Below are 15,989 nucleotides of genomic sequence, written 5' to 3' on the forward strand. Positions count from 1 at the left end.
TATGTGGAAAGATAATACACTGTTAGTGGTATTGTAATATGCTACAACTACTCTGGAAGGCAGTTTGGCATTTCCTCAAAAAGCTGAACATAGAAATACCATACGATGCAACCACTCCACTTCTTGGAATATACCCCGAGAAAATGAGAACTCAGGCACAAATGGAGATTTGTGCATCAATGTTCACAGCAGTGTTATTCACCATTGCAAGAACATGGAAATAGCCCAAACGTCCAACCACAATCAAATGGATTGTATTACATTCACATGATGAACTATTATGGAGCATGTAAGAACAATAATTTTGTAAATCACTACCTAACTTGGGAGGGACTGGAGAGTATTATGCTAAGAGAATGAACTCAGACCCATAAGGACAAGTACTGTATAAGACCATTATTGTAGAAATAGAAAGATAACCAGTAAGATGAGTATGAGGATCCAAGGCGGGAGAGGGTAGGAGCAGAGAGGTGTGCTGAAGATGATGGGCAAGGGGTGGGGGTTAATCATAAGGTCTCACAATTTGATGGGGAGAGAGAGAGATGTGGGTAACGGAAATAGGAAAGACCCAGTGTGAACAACAAAGTATACAAACTTTGTAAGTAAACCAGTATAAAATGAAAATTTTATTAAAAGGAAAAAAAAAAGCACCACTCACAAAAAAGCTCTTAAAAGTGTCAATTGAAAAGTTGTATGTCTCCTGGGAACTTTGAGGATTTTGTTTGTTAGGTTGTTTTTTGATGAAGAGTTCATATTTGCTTATTCTAGTGATTGTTTAATGGGAACACTGGTGGCTTAAAGAGTAATGAGCTGCATTGCCAACCAAAAGAAGAGTGATTTAGTAAGACAGAGAAGCTGCTCCCCGGGAGAAGGATGGGCAATCTCCTCCCATGCAATGAACTATGGGTCAATTCCAACTCAAAGGCATGCAACAACATGCATACTGCATTGAAACATATGAGGGAGAGAACTGTTTGAAAGGGATATATGATTGGGTAATATTGTCATGACAGGAGTCCACAACGAAGGCTGCACAGTGGAGTGGACTTAGGCGGAGGGATTGCATAACAATGGAAGAGTTTTTCTCTTACTTTTCAAGAAGAGTAAATTGGGGGGAAGGGCGGCAGGGAGAAAAGTACAACAATGAGTCAATTAAAACCCTAAGTCTCTGCAAACTTTCATTAATATTAATTTTTTTTTTAAAAAAAGACAAAAAATCCACCACAAGCTTCTTGGAAGAAAGATGGCTAATCTTCTTCGTGATTTATAGCCTCTAAAATCCTACTAGATGGTTAGCTGTGAATAGGTTCTGATTTGGTGGCAATCAACTGAGAGTCATTGTTTCAAGTTAGAAGTTCCAAAGACCACATTTACAGCAATCATATTAATATTTATAAAATGACTAATTCTTTACTATGGTGTCTGACTCCAGTTCGTGTCTTCAGGGAATAGCAGCATTGCCTCAGCCTTCCTCTGGGCCACTGATGCCAAATAGGGCATAATCACACTTGCTCTGAGAGTTAGTTAAACCATGGCCTTCTATATATGGAAGGGACAAAAAGAGCTAATGAAATAAACAAAGAAACAAATGAAAGGAAGCCTGGATAATGATATCAGTAAGGAAGAATCTAAGAGAACAGTTAATTATCAGTGGACTTTATAATCATAATCATAAAGCCAGGTACAAAAATACATTCCAATTTTTACTCTTAGTAATTGAATCAAGTATAAGACTCTAGTGCAACATTGGGCATGAGGTAGAAAACATACATTTTGGTTATGAGAAGGGAATAGGAATGTGGTAATGGATGGAAGAGTTGACTAAAACAGTATCTTACAATGTCATTTGAGATACTTCATTGAAAGTAGGGCAGAAGCAGATATGTCTAGGACCAGGAAATAGACTTCGTTACCATGAAACTCCTACAGGTAACCAAAATGTGTAATTCTGGCAAACAAATCACAGCTGGAACTGATGGTTAATATTCTGTATTAAACTAAGCAGAGCCTATTACAATTCAGATCTGAAAATTCAGGAGGGGGGAAAAATCACCAATGTCAAAAGACAAGGAAGAGTCTAATCCTTGAACAGTGAGAAAACTGTCTGAGGATGAAGATCCCAGGGTGAATGCAGATATCTGGATAATTTAAATATACTTGAGTGGAAGTTTAATTCATCTTTTTAAAACAGGATCTTACATTAAAAATATTTACTTAAAAATATCTTTCTGGAGCCAAAACAGCTACTGATGTTGGTTCATTAACAAGGTAGGTGTCCTTACAACTATCAAGGCAGTCCTGGTTGAATAGTTTTAGGGAGTTGCATGACTAACCTAATGATCGTACCTTGCTTGTAGTGCCAATCTACCAGCAGCTTCACTTGTGAACAATGGGGAATCATCTGGCATGCTAATAGCGTTGGAAACTCTCTGGATGGGCTGGTGTGGGTTGGTCTAACTCTACAACATTGACTTTGAAAAGCTTTGATTAATGTTCAAGACAATAAGGTTTCTGCAACTGAATGCCACTTTTCCCTCTTTCATACTGTGTGAGTAGGTGATTAAGTCAACACTACACTGGCATAATACTACCTGCAATTCTCTCTTCTTGACTTAACTTGTGGCCTTTACAAGGTTAAAAGTCATTCTGGAAAGTGTTTAAGGACTACTGAGTTCTTTGCTCTCCTTCCCTTGTCCTCTATTGCGTCTGTTTGCCCTTTCTTTCCGAGGGACATTGCTTTGAGTAATATTGAAGTATTTTCAAAATCCCATTGCCAGCTAATCTGTTCTGACTGATGACAACATTCCATTCTGTTTCAGAGGATATAAATCATAAAAGGAACACAGTGCCTTATCTTTCTCCTTCAAGGTTGCTAGTGGATTTTAATAAACTAAATTTCACTTATCAGGTTAATTAATTAGATAGTCTTTTTAAAGGAAGGAACACTCCAGTGTAAAATACCATATTGTCTTTCAGCTGGGGAAGATGAAAAGAGCATTTTTTTTTATTCACATGATTTTCCCTCAAATTGCTAATAAATATTCCCAATTTATCAAATATGCCCTGCAATTTCTCATTCTTGTACCAGCAACTAGACTTTTGCCTCCATTTAAATGGATTTCTATTCTTTGATTCCACTGAGATGCCTCACCCTTAAAATATTTTGCTCAGCTACGTTCAATGTGATCACAATATTAACCAGTCTTAAATCACATTAGAACTTCCTTATAGATGACCACATTTTTTGTTTAATTGCTTGTTTGTTTGGTTTTTTGTTTTCTTTTTGATCTATAATTTAAAAAATAAGATCATCCTAGATTCACCATCTTTATGTTTCAAGTGACTGCCACAAAACCTGATCCATACTTTCTGGATGAGTTCGATATTAAATGAAAATCAATGCAATTAAAAAATTGGTTGGAGGATAGTAGAAAGTCAGGTGCTTTGTTTTCCTGTATCATTTTTAGGGATAACATTTGTAAATGGCCTTGAGGAACCACAGCACCATCACTGAGTTCGTCCTCCTTGGACTATCTGCTGACCCCATGACCCAGGCTCTGCTCTTTGTGCTCTTCCTGGGGATTTACCTCCTGACTGTGATGGGAAACCTGATGATGATACTGGTGATCAGGATGGATTCTCACCTCCACACACCCATGTATTTCTTCTTAAGTCACCTCTCTTTTGTTGATCTCTGCTTCTCTTCAGTCACTGTACCAAAGATGTTAGAGAACCTGCAGTCTCAGAAGAAAACCATCTCAGTTAAAGGCTGTCTAACTCAGATATTTTTTGTGATTATTACCGGAGGTACTGAAGTCTGTCTGCTTTCAGTGATGGCCTATGATCGCTATGCTGCCATTTGTCACCCTCTGCTCTATGGACAGATGATGACTAAACATAGGTGTGTGCAGCTTCTGTGTGGCTCATGGATCATTGGATTTCTGGATGCACTCATCAATGTCCTTCTAGCAATGAAAATAGACTTCTGTCATGCCTACATCATCCCACACTATAGCTGTGAGTTGCCGTCTATCTTCCTTTTGTCTTGCTCTGATATCTCCAGTAACTTAATTGTTATGTTCTGCTTTTTCATCCTACATGGACTTGCAACGTCACTTTCTGTTCTTTTTTCCTATGTCTGTATCATCTTCACCATCCTTAACATCAGCTCCTCCTCTGGCAGGAGCAAGGCTTTCTCCACCTGTTCCTCCCATCTCACTGCAGTGGTCTTCTTCTATGGGTCAGCATTTCTCCGCTATTTCTTGCCAACCTCAGGTTCGCCTCTTGAGTTGATCTTCTCTGTGCAGTATGGTGTGATCACTCCCATGCTAAATCCCCTCATCTACAGCCTGAAGAACAAGGAGGTGAAGATGGCTGTAAGTAGGACACTAGAAAATTATTTATGTTTTCAATGTTAGGATAAAGTGAGAAAATAATGGAAAATTTAGATAGAAAACAATTGTAGCAAGATATTATGGAGAACAACCTGACTGCTTATCAAATAAAAATTAACAAAATTTATTAAGAATACTCATGAATGAAACATAGACCTTTGGTAAAGTGCATAATTTCAATTTAATTCTACTCAGTAGCAAAAGAATGGATTCTATATTCCTTCCAAACAATAATTTTTTATAAATATTTTCACCAACAACTGTTTAAAAGTATACATTGTGTGTTTGTGTTTATTTGTGAATTCTTTGTGTGTGTGTGTAATTGTGGATTTGTTGTAAACTATAATTGTTTGCAGCTAAGGAAAGGCACATAAATATAAAATTTTTCTAAATATAAAATTGTCTCAATCTTTTGAGAAAAAAGGACATGATGAGTTCACAGGGGCATAGGACAATGCATTTTTTAAATAGTTGCAGGAAGGGATGAGATTATGAATGTAGCCTTCTCATATTTTTGTTGTTATAAGATTGTGAACAATGAACTAAAATGTGCAGAAAATCCACTCAATACAATGCAAAGACATTTAACTCTCTGGTTAACATTGAAAAGAATGGGAATTTCTGAATACTTAATTATGCTCATGAAAAATATAGACAAAGAAGCAGTTATCTGAACAGAATAAGGTAACATTGCAAGGTTTAAAAGCAGAAAAGTAGGTATTAGCGTTGCATTGTTTATCGATACCTATTCAATCTGCATGCTGAGCAAGTAATTCAAGAAGCTGGATAAGAACGAGAATGTGGCATTGGGACTAGAAGAAGAATTGGATCATTTACTGGGAAATAAAAAAGACTATAATATAACATACTAAAAACATACTATATTGGTTGTTTTTAAGCCTCTTACTTAGAGTCAACAAGAACGTGGGGAGAGCCCTTGTTTCAAAGTAGGTTGTTTCTATATTTTGGAGGAACATTCTTCTCAGTGGTACAGCATTCTTCTGTCAATATGCTGCAGTGAGGTAACCTGGGGTTGCTGTAATGCTGAACCTTGTGCCATTGGTGTGTCAAATGCCATTAACTGACCTATGGTGGTCAGTGTTTGGTGAAGCTCCCAGTTTAAGATAGTTTTGGAAGCAGGAGTGGCATCCACTTCCTAAACAACATGACTCTGGAAACTCTGTGAACTTTGATAAATGATGATGGTTATAGAATGGCTTCAGGTCTTTTATTCATAGGGTAGCTGTAAGTCATGTTCGACTTGACAGCAATCAACAACAACAACATAGTCTACAATATTGATTACATCTCAACATCAAGAAAGCAAAAATCCCCACTACTGGACCAATAAGCAAAATCATGGTAACTGGAGAAAAGCCTGAAGTTGTCAATGAGTTCTACCAGTGGTACCAGTGGTCAAGAAACATGTTGCATTTGGAAAACCTGCTGTCAACATGCTAAAGAGCTAGGATATCAGTTTAAAGAGTAATGTACACTTGATTCAAATGACTTTTTTTATTTTATTTTCTTCCTATGCATCTGAAAATTGGACAGTGAGTAAGGAAGACTGAAGAATAGGACAAAGAACTGTGGTGTTGGTGAAGTTTATTGAATATACTGTGGACTGCCAAAATAAGTCTGTCTCAGAGGGTGTGCAGCAAGCATACTCTTTAGAGGTGGGGTGAAGAAATGTATTATATACAATGGGCATGTTGTAAAACTGGGGCTGTCCCTGTAAAAAGACATTATGTTGGGAAAGGTCAGCGCAAAAGGAGACCAAAACCAAGATGGAGTGACATAGTGACTGTAACAATGAACTTAAACGTGGCAGACACCTAGAGGATTGTGTAGAATTGGGCAAGGTTCTATCTATTGTTCACAGGGTCACTGTAGATGCCACTCATCCAACAACAGTATAATTGACATTAACTATACTAATTGATCAGTTTAATGTGGACCACAATAATAGAAAGAATGATACTCAGGAAAATAAGAGTGAAACAAACAGAAATATTAAGGCATTGTAGAACCTTAGTGAATCTGACCTGACCAGTGACTATCTGTATCTATAGTCAATAGACTAAAATTTTATTCAGATCTCTCTCTTAAGACTCAGAGGTAGAAGTTAGGATTAAAGGAATACGTGAGAATGTTTGCAAAATGAGCAGATACAAACTAAGTTCTGAGCTGAATTGTAAAATATTATGTTCTCCATGGTCTCTGCCATCCCTTTGTGAATCCTCCTCAATCTTTGAGGTCCATATTCCTTCCTAAGGGCCCAAAGATACACAGTTTCCTTGGAGAAGTCTTAATTTTTCCTTAGGTGACCAAAACAACAACAGCAAAACTAAAAACCATTGCCAAATATTTAATAGACTCATACCAATGATGAAGAATACAGTAGAACTACACTGTTGAGTTTCCAAGGATGTATGTAATATTTTTTAATGTAATGTACCATTGACTGCCAAGAAAACAAACAGATTCATCCTGGAGAGGATTAAACCAAGCAACTTCTTGGAGACAAGGATTCTGGGGCTTCGTCTGACATACTTTGGACATGTTGCAGGGAGGGACAGGTCCTTGGAGAGGGACATCATGCTTGGGAGGGTGGAGGGATGGCACAAGAGGGGAAGACCCTCTATGAGATGGATTGATTCAATGACTGGGGTAATTGGGATGGCTGTGTCAGAGGCAGTGCGATTGGCACAGGATAGAGCAGGGTTTAGGGCTGTTGTACATAGGGTCGCTATGAGTCGCAAACAACTTGACAGCACATAACAACAACAACAACAACAATCTTTAATTTAGCAGACTTTCATGTCTTTCTCCTGCAGAATGCTTTGTGAATTTACTATTGTCCTTTTAGCAGTAAAGCATTTAAACAGTGTTCCATTGGAGCTTCTTTCTTAGATTCTGAGATATCCAATTTCTAGACAGAGTTTTGCTAACGTCCTTTCCTTTAGTAATACCTTTATCACTGTCTTTAGTAATACTGTCATCTTGGTTCTATCATAAACAATATTTCTGAATTTCACAAAGAATAAGAAGATTGTGACCAGTCAATATTTTGGGATATTTTTCTCTTATCTTCTAAGGAATTAGTAAGTTTATTAGTAAATTGATCAAAAGATGTTTCAACTTAAAACCATCATTTTAAAATGCTTAAGTGCAGGTTCTATTTAAGTCTTCATGCACACATTTTTTAAAAACTGCTTCTTTTTTGTTATTTTATTAGTATTTTTGTGTATTTAAAACAAAATTGTGAATCATTTAACACTTACTCAATATAAATAATAAATTATTGCTCTACTTACAGAAATTGTGAAAGTATGGTATGAATGCTATGCTATGAAATATTTGTCATTTCTTTTCAATTAACTTTTCACTATACTCAGAACAAAAGGTTAATAATCTTATGTTGTTGATGTTAACATTAGTGAATGTTTTTCAATTTTAAGAAAATCTAATTTTAATTATCATAATTTTACTTGCAGAAAACCATATGTTAATTATTGCTCCTTTCCCAAATCCTTGTATTTATAGGTAATTTTCTTTGTTCTTCCTTTACTTGGAATAAGGGAGGGTAGTCATTAATATTTATCCCTTAAGGAGGGGAAGATATTATAAATTTACTTCAATTCTCTATGACCTTATAGGATAAACAGAACTGTTATATTGGGAACTAAGGCCTTGTAATATTTATACACACACACTGCCATATCTTTGCCACCAAGTATTGCTTGAGAGTGCCAAGCACCCATTTTTTAGTTAGCATTTGTGTGGATCCACATCTTACTCCATACACAAAAATCAACTCAAGGTGGATCAAAGAGCTGGGAGTAAAGTCTAAAACCATAAAGTTCATCAGAGACAAACTGGGATCAAGCTTAGAAGGCCTAGTCTATGGTATAAAGAGACTGCCAAATATATCCAGAAATGCACAATCTGGAGAGAATAAAATGGATGAATGAGACTTTCTAAAGATTAAATCCCTGTGTGCATTAAAAACATTTTGCAACAGAGTGAAAGGAAAACCTACTGACTAGGGAAAAAAACCATTTGGCAATACTATTTCAGACAAGGGTCTCATATCAAAAGTTTACAGAATTCTACAGGGCCGCCACCAGAAAAATACTAATAACACTATTACATAATGGGCAAAAGACATGGAAAAAAATTTCACAGAGGAAGATATTCAGATGGCCAATAGACATGTGAAGAAATGCTAAAAATCACTGGCAATAAGAGAGATGCAAATAAAAACCACAACGAGATACCATCTTACTCCAGTAGCAGTGAAAAAGTTTAACAGGACGGCAAGTAATAAATGTTGGAGAGAACGTGGAACAATAGGAAATCTTACCACTGTTGATGAATTGTAAAATGGTACAGTGACTCTGGAAGGCAGTTTGGCAGTTCCTCAGAAAGCTGAACATAGAAATTCCATATGACCCAGACATTCCATTGCTTGAAATATACCCAGAGAAAATGAGAACTGAGGCACAAATGGAGACTTGTACACCAATGTTCATAGCAGCACTATTCATCACTACAAGAACATGGAAACAGCTCCAATGTCTAACCATAGTTGAACAGATTGAGAAATTATGGTACATTCACATGATGGAATATTACACAGCATGCAGGAACAATGATTTTGTAAATCACTAACTTGGGAGAAACTGGAGAACATTATGCTAAGTGAACTAACTCAGTCCCATGAGGACAAATATTGTGTAAGACCATTATTTTATAAATAGATAACTAGTAAAATGTAAATGAGGATCCAGTGGGGAGAGGGGGGAAGTACAGGAGGGAAAATGGATTGAGAGCATAATCATAGGATCATACAATTTGATGGGTGGAAGAAGAAAAGACCAGATGAATGTCAGATGAGACTGAATATTGCATTAGCGTGCTGAGAAGCCAAAGCTAAAAGACCAAATCAAGAAATTAAGGAGCTGGACAGAAAATTTCAAAGGGCAGCTCAGGAAGACAAAGCAAGGTATTATAATGAAATGTGCAAAGAAAATAAAAATGTGTCAGAAAATCAAAAGGGCCAAACTCAGTATTTCTTAAGCTGGAGGAATTGAGAAACAAATTCAAGCCACGAATAACAATACTTAAGGATGCTTTGGGCAGAATGTTAAATTATCCAAGAAGCATTAAAAGAAGATAGAAGGCGTATACAGCGTCATTGTACTAGAAGGAATTGGCTGACACAGAAGAATTCTATGAAACAATGTATGGGCAAGAGCCTGTGGTGATGAAGGAAGAAGTTTCTCTGAAAGAATTGGTAAAAACCAAGGCTCCAGGAATAGAGGGCATACCAATTAACATATTTCAACAAACAGATGTTGCCCTGGATGCACTCACTAAAGTTGTGCCAAGAAATCTTGAGGACAGCTACCTGGTCAACTGGCTGGAAGAAATCGATATTTGTTCCCATTCCAAAGAAAGGTGATGCAACAGAGTGCAGAAATTAAAGAACAATATCATTAATATTACATGCAAGCAAGATTCTGCTGAAAATTATCCAAAAATGACTGGAGCAACATGCCAAAAGAGAACTGCCAGATGTGCAGGCTGGGTTTAGAAGAAGTCGTGGTATGAGGGATATTATTATAGCTAATGTTAGATGGATCTTGGCTGAAAGCAGAGAATACCAGAGGAATGTCTATATGTGTTTCATTGACTATACAAAGGCTTTTGCCTGTGTGGATCACAGCAAACTGTGGCTGACTGAAAAGAATGGGGATCCCAGAACAGTTGATTGTGCTTATGCTAAACCAATACTTCAAGAGGCAGTCATCAGGAGACACTGCATGGTTCAAGATCAGGAAAGCTGTCCGCCAGTGATATATTCTGTCTCTATACCTTTTCAATATGTATGCAGAACAGATCATCTGGGATACTGGGCTGTATGAGGAGGAATGTGGCATCAGGATTGGAGGAAGATTCGTCAACAACCTGTGTTATGTGGATGACACAACCCTGCTTGCTGAAACTGAAGAGGACCTGAAGTGTTTGCTGTAGAAGGTCAAGGACTACAATCTTCAATATGGATTGAAGCTCAACATCAAGAAAACAAAGATTCTCACCACTGGGTCAATTGGCAGCATCATGATGGATGGTGAAGAGATTTAGATTGTTGACAGTTTTAGTTTACTTGGCTCCGCAACACTCTTGGTATCAGCAGCCAGGAAATCAAGAGATGAATTGTATTGGGAAAATCACCTGTCAGGGACCTCTCCAGTCTACTGAAGATCAATGATGTTAGTCTGGAGACTAAGGTGCACCTGATCCAGGCCATAGTCTTCAAAATTGCTTGCTATGCGGCAGAGAGCCAGACAATGACTAGGGATGATAGAAAGAGAATTGATGCCTTTGAGCTGTGATGCTGGAAAAGTGTGTTGAATATAGCATGCACTGCTAGGAGAACAAACAGGTTTGTCCATTAAGGGGTGAAACTGGGCTGCTCCTCAGAGGCAAGGATTCTGAAGCTTCGTGTACATACTTTGGATATGTTACAAGGAGGGACTGGTCCTTGGAGAGAGACATCATCTTCGGGAGAGTGGAGGAATAGTGCATGAGAAGAAGACCATCTATGAGATGGTTCAGTTCAGTAACTAGGGCAATGGGGTATGTTAGAGACAATAAGTTTGGCAGAAGATAGAGCAGAGTTTAGGGCTCTTGTACATAGGGTCACTAGGAGTCACAAGTGACTCAATAACACATAACAATGACAATAACAATGGGCAGAATATTGGATCCAGAAAGCATCAAAAGGAGATGGAGAAAATAAACAGAGTCATTGTACCAAAACTAATTGGCTGACACAGGAGAATTTTATGGAACAACATATAAGCAAGAAAAAATAGTGATGAAGGAGGAAGTTTAAGCTGCTCTGAAGGAGTTGATGGAATACCAACTGACATATTTCAACAAATAGATACTACTCTGGATGTGCTCACCTGGTTGTGCCAAGAAATCTGAAGGACAACTACTTGGCCAACTGACTGGAAGAGATTAATATATATAGCCATTTCAAAAACAAATGATCCAACAGAGTGTGGAAATTACCGAACAATTCGCTAATATCACACATAAGAAAAATCCTGCTGAAGATTATGCAAAAATGATTGGAATAGTACATCAACAGAAAACTGTCAGAAGTGTAAGCTGAGTTTACCAGTGATTGTAGCTCTCAGAACAACATAGCCAATGCCAGATGAATCTTGGCTGAAAGCAGAGAGTACCAGAGGAATATTTAGATGTTTTTAGTTGACTGTGAAAAGGCATTGAACTGTATGGATCACAACTATTTGTAGCTAACTTTTAGAAGAATGGGAATGCTAGAATACCTGATTGTGCTCTTCCAAAACCTAAATGTCGACCACAAAGCAGTTGTCAGTATAGAGCAAGGAAACACTGCATGGTTCAAAATTAGGAAAGGAGTGTGTCAGGGCTGTGCCCTATCTCCATACTTTTTCAATCTTTATATAGAACAGATTCAGGAAGCTGGACTTGTGAGGAGGAATGTGGCATCAGGAATGGAGGAAGACTCATCAACAACCTGTGTTATGCAGATGACACACTTTGCTCACAGAAGCTAAAGAAGAGCTGAGCATTTGCTGCAGAAGGTCAAGGACTGTAGTATTCAGTATGTATTGTAGCTCAACATCAAGAAGACAAAGATTCTCACCCCTGAGCCAATTGACAGTATCATGATAGATGGAGACGAGACTGAGGTTGTTAACATTTTCAGCTTCTTCAGATCCACAATCAATGCTCTTGGCACCAGCAGTGAAGAATTCAAAAGGAAAACTGCATTAGGAAAATCCACTATCAAGGACCTCCCCAAAGTGCTGAAGATCAATGATGTCTGTCTAGAGACAAAGATGCACTTTATCCAGGCCATGATCTTTGCAACTACTTGCTATGCACCAGAGAGCTGGACAATGACTAAGGATGACAGACGAAGACTTGATGCCTTTGTGTGGTGGTGCTGGAGAGAGCATTGAACATACCATTGACTGCCCAGAGAACAAACATGCCTGTCCTGGAGAAAGTGAAAGCAAATTGTTCCTTAGAGGAAAGAACTTTAAAGCTCGGTCTCACATTCTTTGGGCATGTTGTCAGCAGGGACCAGTCCTTGGAGAAGGACATTGTGCTTGGAATGGTGGAGGGACAGCACAGGAGTGGGAGGGAGACTTTGAATGAGATGGGTTGACATAGTAAATGGGCTAATGGGGTAAGTGTGTTTGGAGGCAGTGCGATTGGTTCCAGATAGAGAAGCGTTTAGAGGTGTTTTGCATAGGATTGCTACGAGTTGCATCAACTTGATGGCACTTAACAACAACCTAAAAATCATAATGTACATGAAAAAAAATACTAATGATTGTCTAAAACACAAGGTAGATGAGTGAAACACAATATATATTGACAATTGTTTGTAGAAAACATTAAAATACCAAAAAATATTCAAGCCTGAAATTGCATTATTTAAGGATTCTATTGGTGGATCTTGAACAGAGAGTACCAGAGGAATGTCTATCTGTGTTTCATTGACTATGTAAAGGCATTTCACTGTGTAGATCACAATAAACTGTGGCTAACTCTGAGAATAGGAATCCCAGAATATTTGATTGTCTTTATGCAAAAACTAGACTTGGACCAGGAGGCAGTCATCAGAATAGAGCAAGGAAATACTGCATGCTTCAAAATTGGGAAGGGTGTGTGCCAAGGATGTGTCCTATCTCCATATCTTTTCAATCTAAATGCAGAACAGATTATGAGAGAGGCTGGGCTCTGTGAGAAAAACTGTGGCATCAGAAATGGAGGTAGATTCATCAACAATCTGTGTTATGCAGATGACACAACCCTCCTTGCTGAAACTGAGGAAGACCCGAAGCACTTGCTGTAAAAGGTCAAGGACTGCAGCCTTCAATGTGGATTGAAGTTTAATATCAAGAGAACAAGGATTCTCACCACTGGGCTAATTGGCAGCATCATGATGGGTGGTGAAGAGGTTGAGATTATCAGTAGCTTTAGTTTGCTTGGCTCTACAATGAACACTCTTTGTACCAGCAGTCAGGAAATTAAATGATGAATTGCACTGGGAAAGTCTGCTGTCAGAGACCTCTCCAAGGTACTGAGGAGCAACGATGTCAGTCTGGGGACTAAGGTGAGCCTGATACAGGCCATGGCCTTTGCAAGTACTTGCTATGCATCAGAAAGCTGGACACTGACTAGGGATGATAGAGGGCGAATTGATGCCTTTGAGCTGTGGTGCTGGAGAATATTATTGAATATACCATGGACTGCTAGAACAAACAAGTTCATTCTAGAGAGGGTGAAGCCAGGCTGCTCCTTGGAGGCAAGAATTCTGAAGCTTTGCCTGACATACTTTGGACATGTTGCAAGGCGAGATCAGTCCTTGGAGAGGGATGTCATGTTTGGGAGGGTGGAGGGACAGCACAGGAGAGGAAGACCCTCAATGAAGTGGACTGATTCAGTGACTGGGGTAATGAGGCTAGGTATGTTGGAGACAATAAGATTGGCAAGGTATAGAGCAGTGTTTAGGGCTATTGTACATAGGGCCGCTATGAGTTGCAGGCGACTCGATGCCACATAACAACAACATTGGCAAAAAATTTTAATTCTAGTTGTATTGTATTCCAACTCCCAATCTTTCCTTCTGTCCAACAATTCAAAGTCATCAATTCTCATTCAGTCTCCATTATTTATTCTGAAATTTTTATCTATTAATTTTGTTGTTGCTGTTATGTGCAACTCATAATGTCCATATGAACACCTTGCTGTATTTTCCCCCATCTTATGATCTCAGCCATGCTTCAGCCCAGTTAAAATCATAGTTTCAATACTATTGGGGATCCAGCCCCAATATGTCGGGAGAATTCCACCAAAAGGAGGCACCAGGTTGAAATGAAGACGTGGAGAGACTACTCGCTGATGATGAATAGTGAAAAACTTTTATTTTTCAAAAGCATATATAGGTTTTAGGAGCACCTCTGTAGTAGCCATCGCATTATCTCTTTCCACCCAGGATGTTGACTATCAGGTCAAACATTAACTCTCACAGACCTCAGCACAATACAAAGATGTTTTACAGCATGTCTTATTGAGAGCTCTAAGAAGCAAAGAGTTTTGATAAATAACATTCCCTAGGGTCTGAGACCTTTGGTCACTCTTTTTCATTAACATACTGCTTCCTGGAGTTGTTTACTGTAGAAGGGATGGTCAAGCCAAGATGAGTCATCCTGCTGTTTTTACAATGTGTTGCTGATCCTGCTTTGCAGGTTAGCCAGGCCCTGACAGTTCCTCCCTCTTAATATAATAAAATATGGGATGCTGCCTGTCTTAGGTGGATATGAGACCTCAAACTCAAGTTGCCCGTCTTTGGGATCATAGCAGTCAATGCTACTCCCTGTTTTAGGATCATGAGCGAGACTCATTCCTTGCCCGTCTTTAGCTACACATCCTGCGTTTGTCCAGGGAGGGCCTTAAGTTGAATTCTATGCACTTTACACAGCAGTTCTCTATAAGCTTGGCTATTATATGACCAACACAAGGGAGGACCCATAGTATACCTGTGATAGCAATACAAAGAGCAACAATCGTAAAAAGAAGATTTCTAAACGAAGTTACTGAAGGAAACCAGTTTTTTAGATTTTGAAATATTTGACTAGCTTGTTTAGCCGGGGAAATATTTACATCTGGGATATTCTGCATTTCTATAATTCTTTGGTGCAGATCATACAAATCAAGAGAATCATTATTAGACATCCAAATTCCTTTTAAATGAGATACTCCCTTTGTCCAATCATTATCTGAGCTATTGTATTTCAATTTAGTAACACAAATAGAATCATAAGCCGCATGGCATCTTAACCTTCCTTTCATTCTAATTTGTTGTACCATGTTTCCTAATACATTCACTGTATCATATAAAGCATTTAATTTTTGTTCCATAACTTCATCCACATTCTCTTGCTCTACCCAATTTTTTGTCACATTATGCATTAACCCATTTACAAACTTAGCAGTTTGAACTTCTTGAGTCAAAGCTACAGCAGAAGTAGAGACAGAAACAATCATAGAGATAAGAGAAACAATTCCTACAATAATTAGACCTACAGCTCTTTTGGTTCTAGATGACAACTTATATAACTCTTTTAAAATTTGCAAGCTTTTATCAACATACCAAATATCCTTTAACTTTACCGGTGTCATAACAAAAGGAGGATTCTTTAGAATAACAACGGAATCATCTTTGGTAATAGAGCTAATACAGTTAGAAATTTTACAATGAGAACAACTTACATTAAATTTTGGATAATCACCAGTGATTACATTATTACCAATTAATAAGACATATGTTTCAGGTACACATGACAGGACTTTGGCATTTGTGACATTATCTCCCTTACATTTATCTTTTGGGATACAGGAAATATTTATTGAATCCCATACTAGCAACTAATTTTCATAATTCAGTTTGAAAATTCTTCATATCAATAGTCCAAATTTCTTCTCCTGATCCTTAGCTTCGACTTTATTTGATGGAGC

The 15,989-nt window shown here is 38.1% G+C and overlaps 1 protein-coding gene across 1 annotated transcript; it reads left to right on the plus strand.

The window, feature by feature from the left end:
* The first annotated feature begins 3,482 nt into the window (after positions 1-3,482).
* On the plus strand, positions 3,483-4,418 carry LOC102846110 (olfactory receptor 8S1-like). The gene has a single exon (XM_006888218.1). It carries the CDS (start codon positions 3,483-3,485, stop codon positions 4,416-4,418), a length of 936 nt encoding a protein of 311 aa, XP_006888280.1.
* Positions 4,419-15,989: the final 11,571 nt, after the last annotated feature.

Source organism: Elephantulus edwardii, unplaced genomic scaffold, assembly GCF_000299155.1.
Source record: "Elephantulus edwardii isolate Elephantulus edwardi_28Jun2011 unplaced genomic scaffold, EleEdw1.0 scaffold00065, whole genome shotgun sequence".
NCBI lineage: Eukaryota > Metazoa > Chordata > Mammalia > Macroscelidea > Macroscelididae > Elephantulus > Elephantulus edwardii.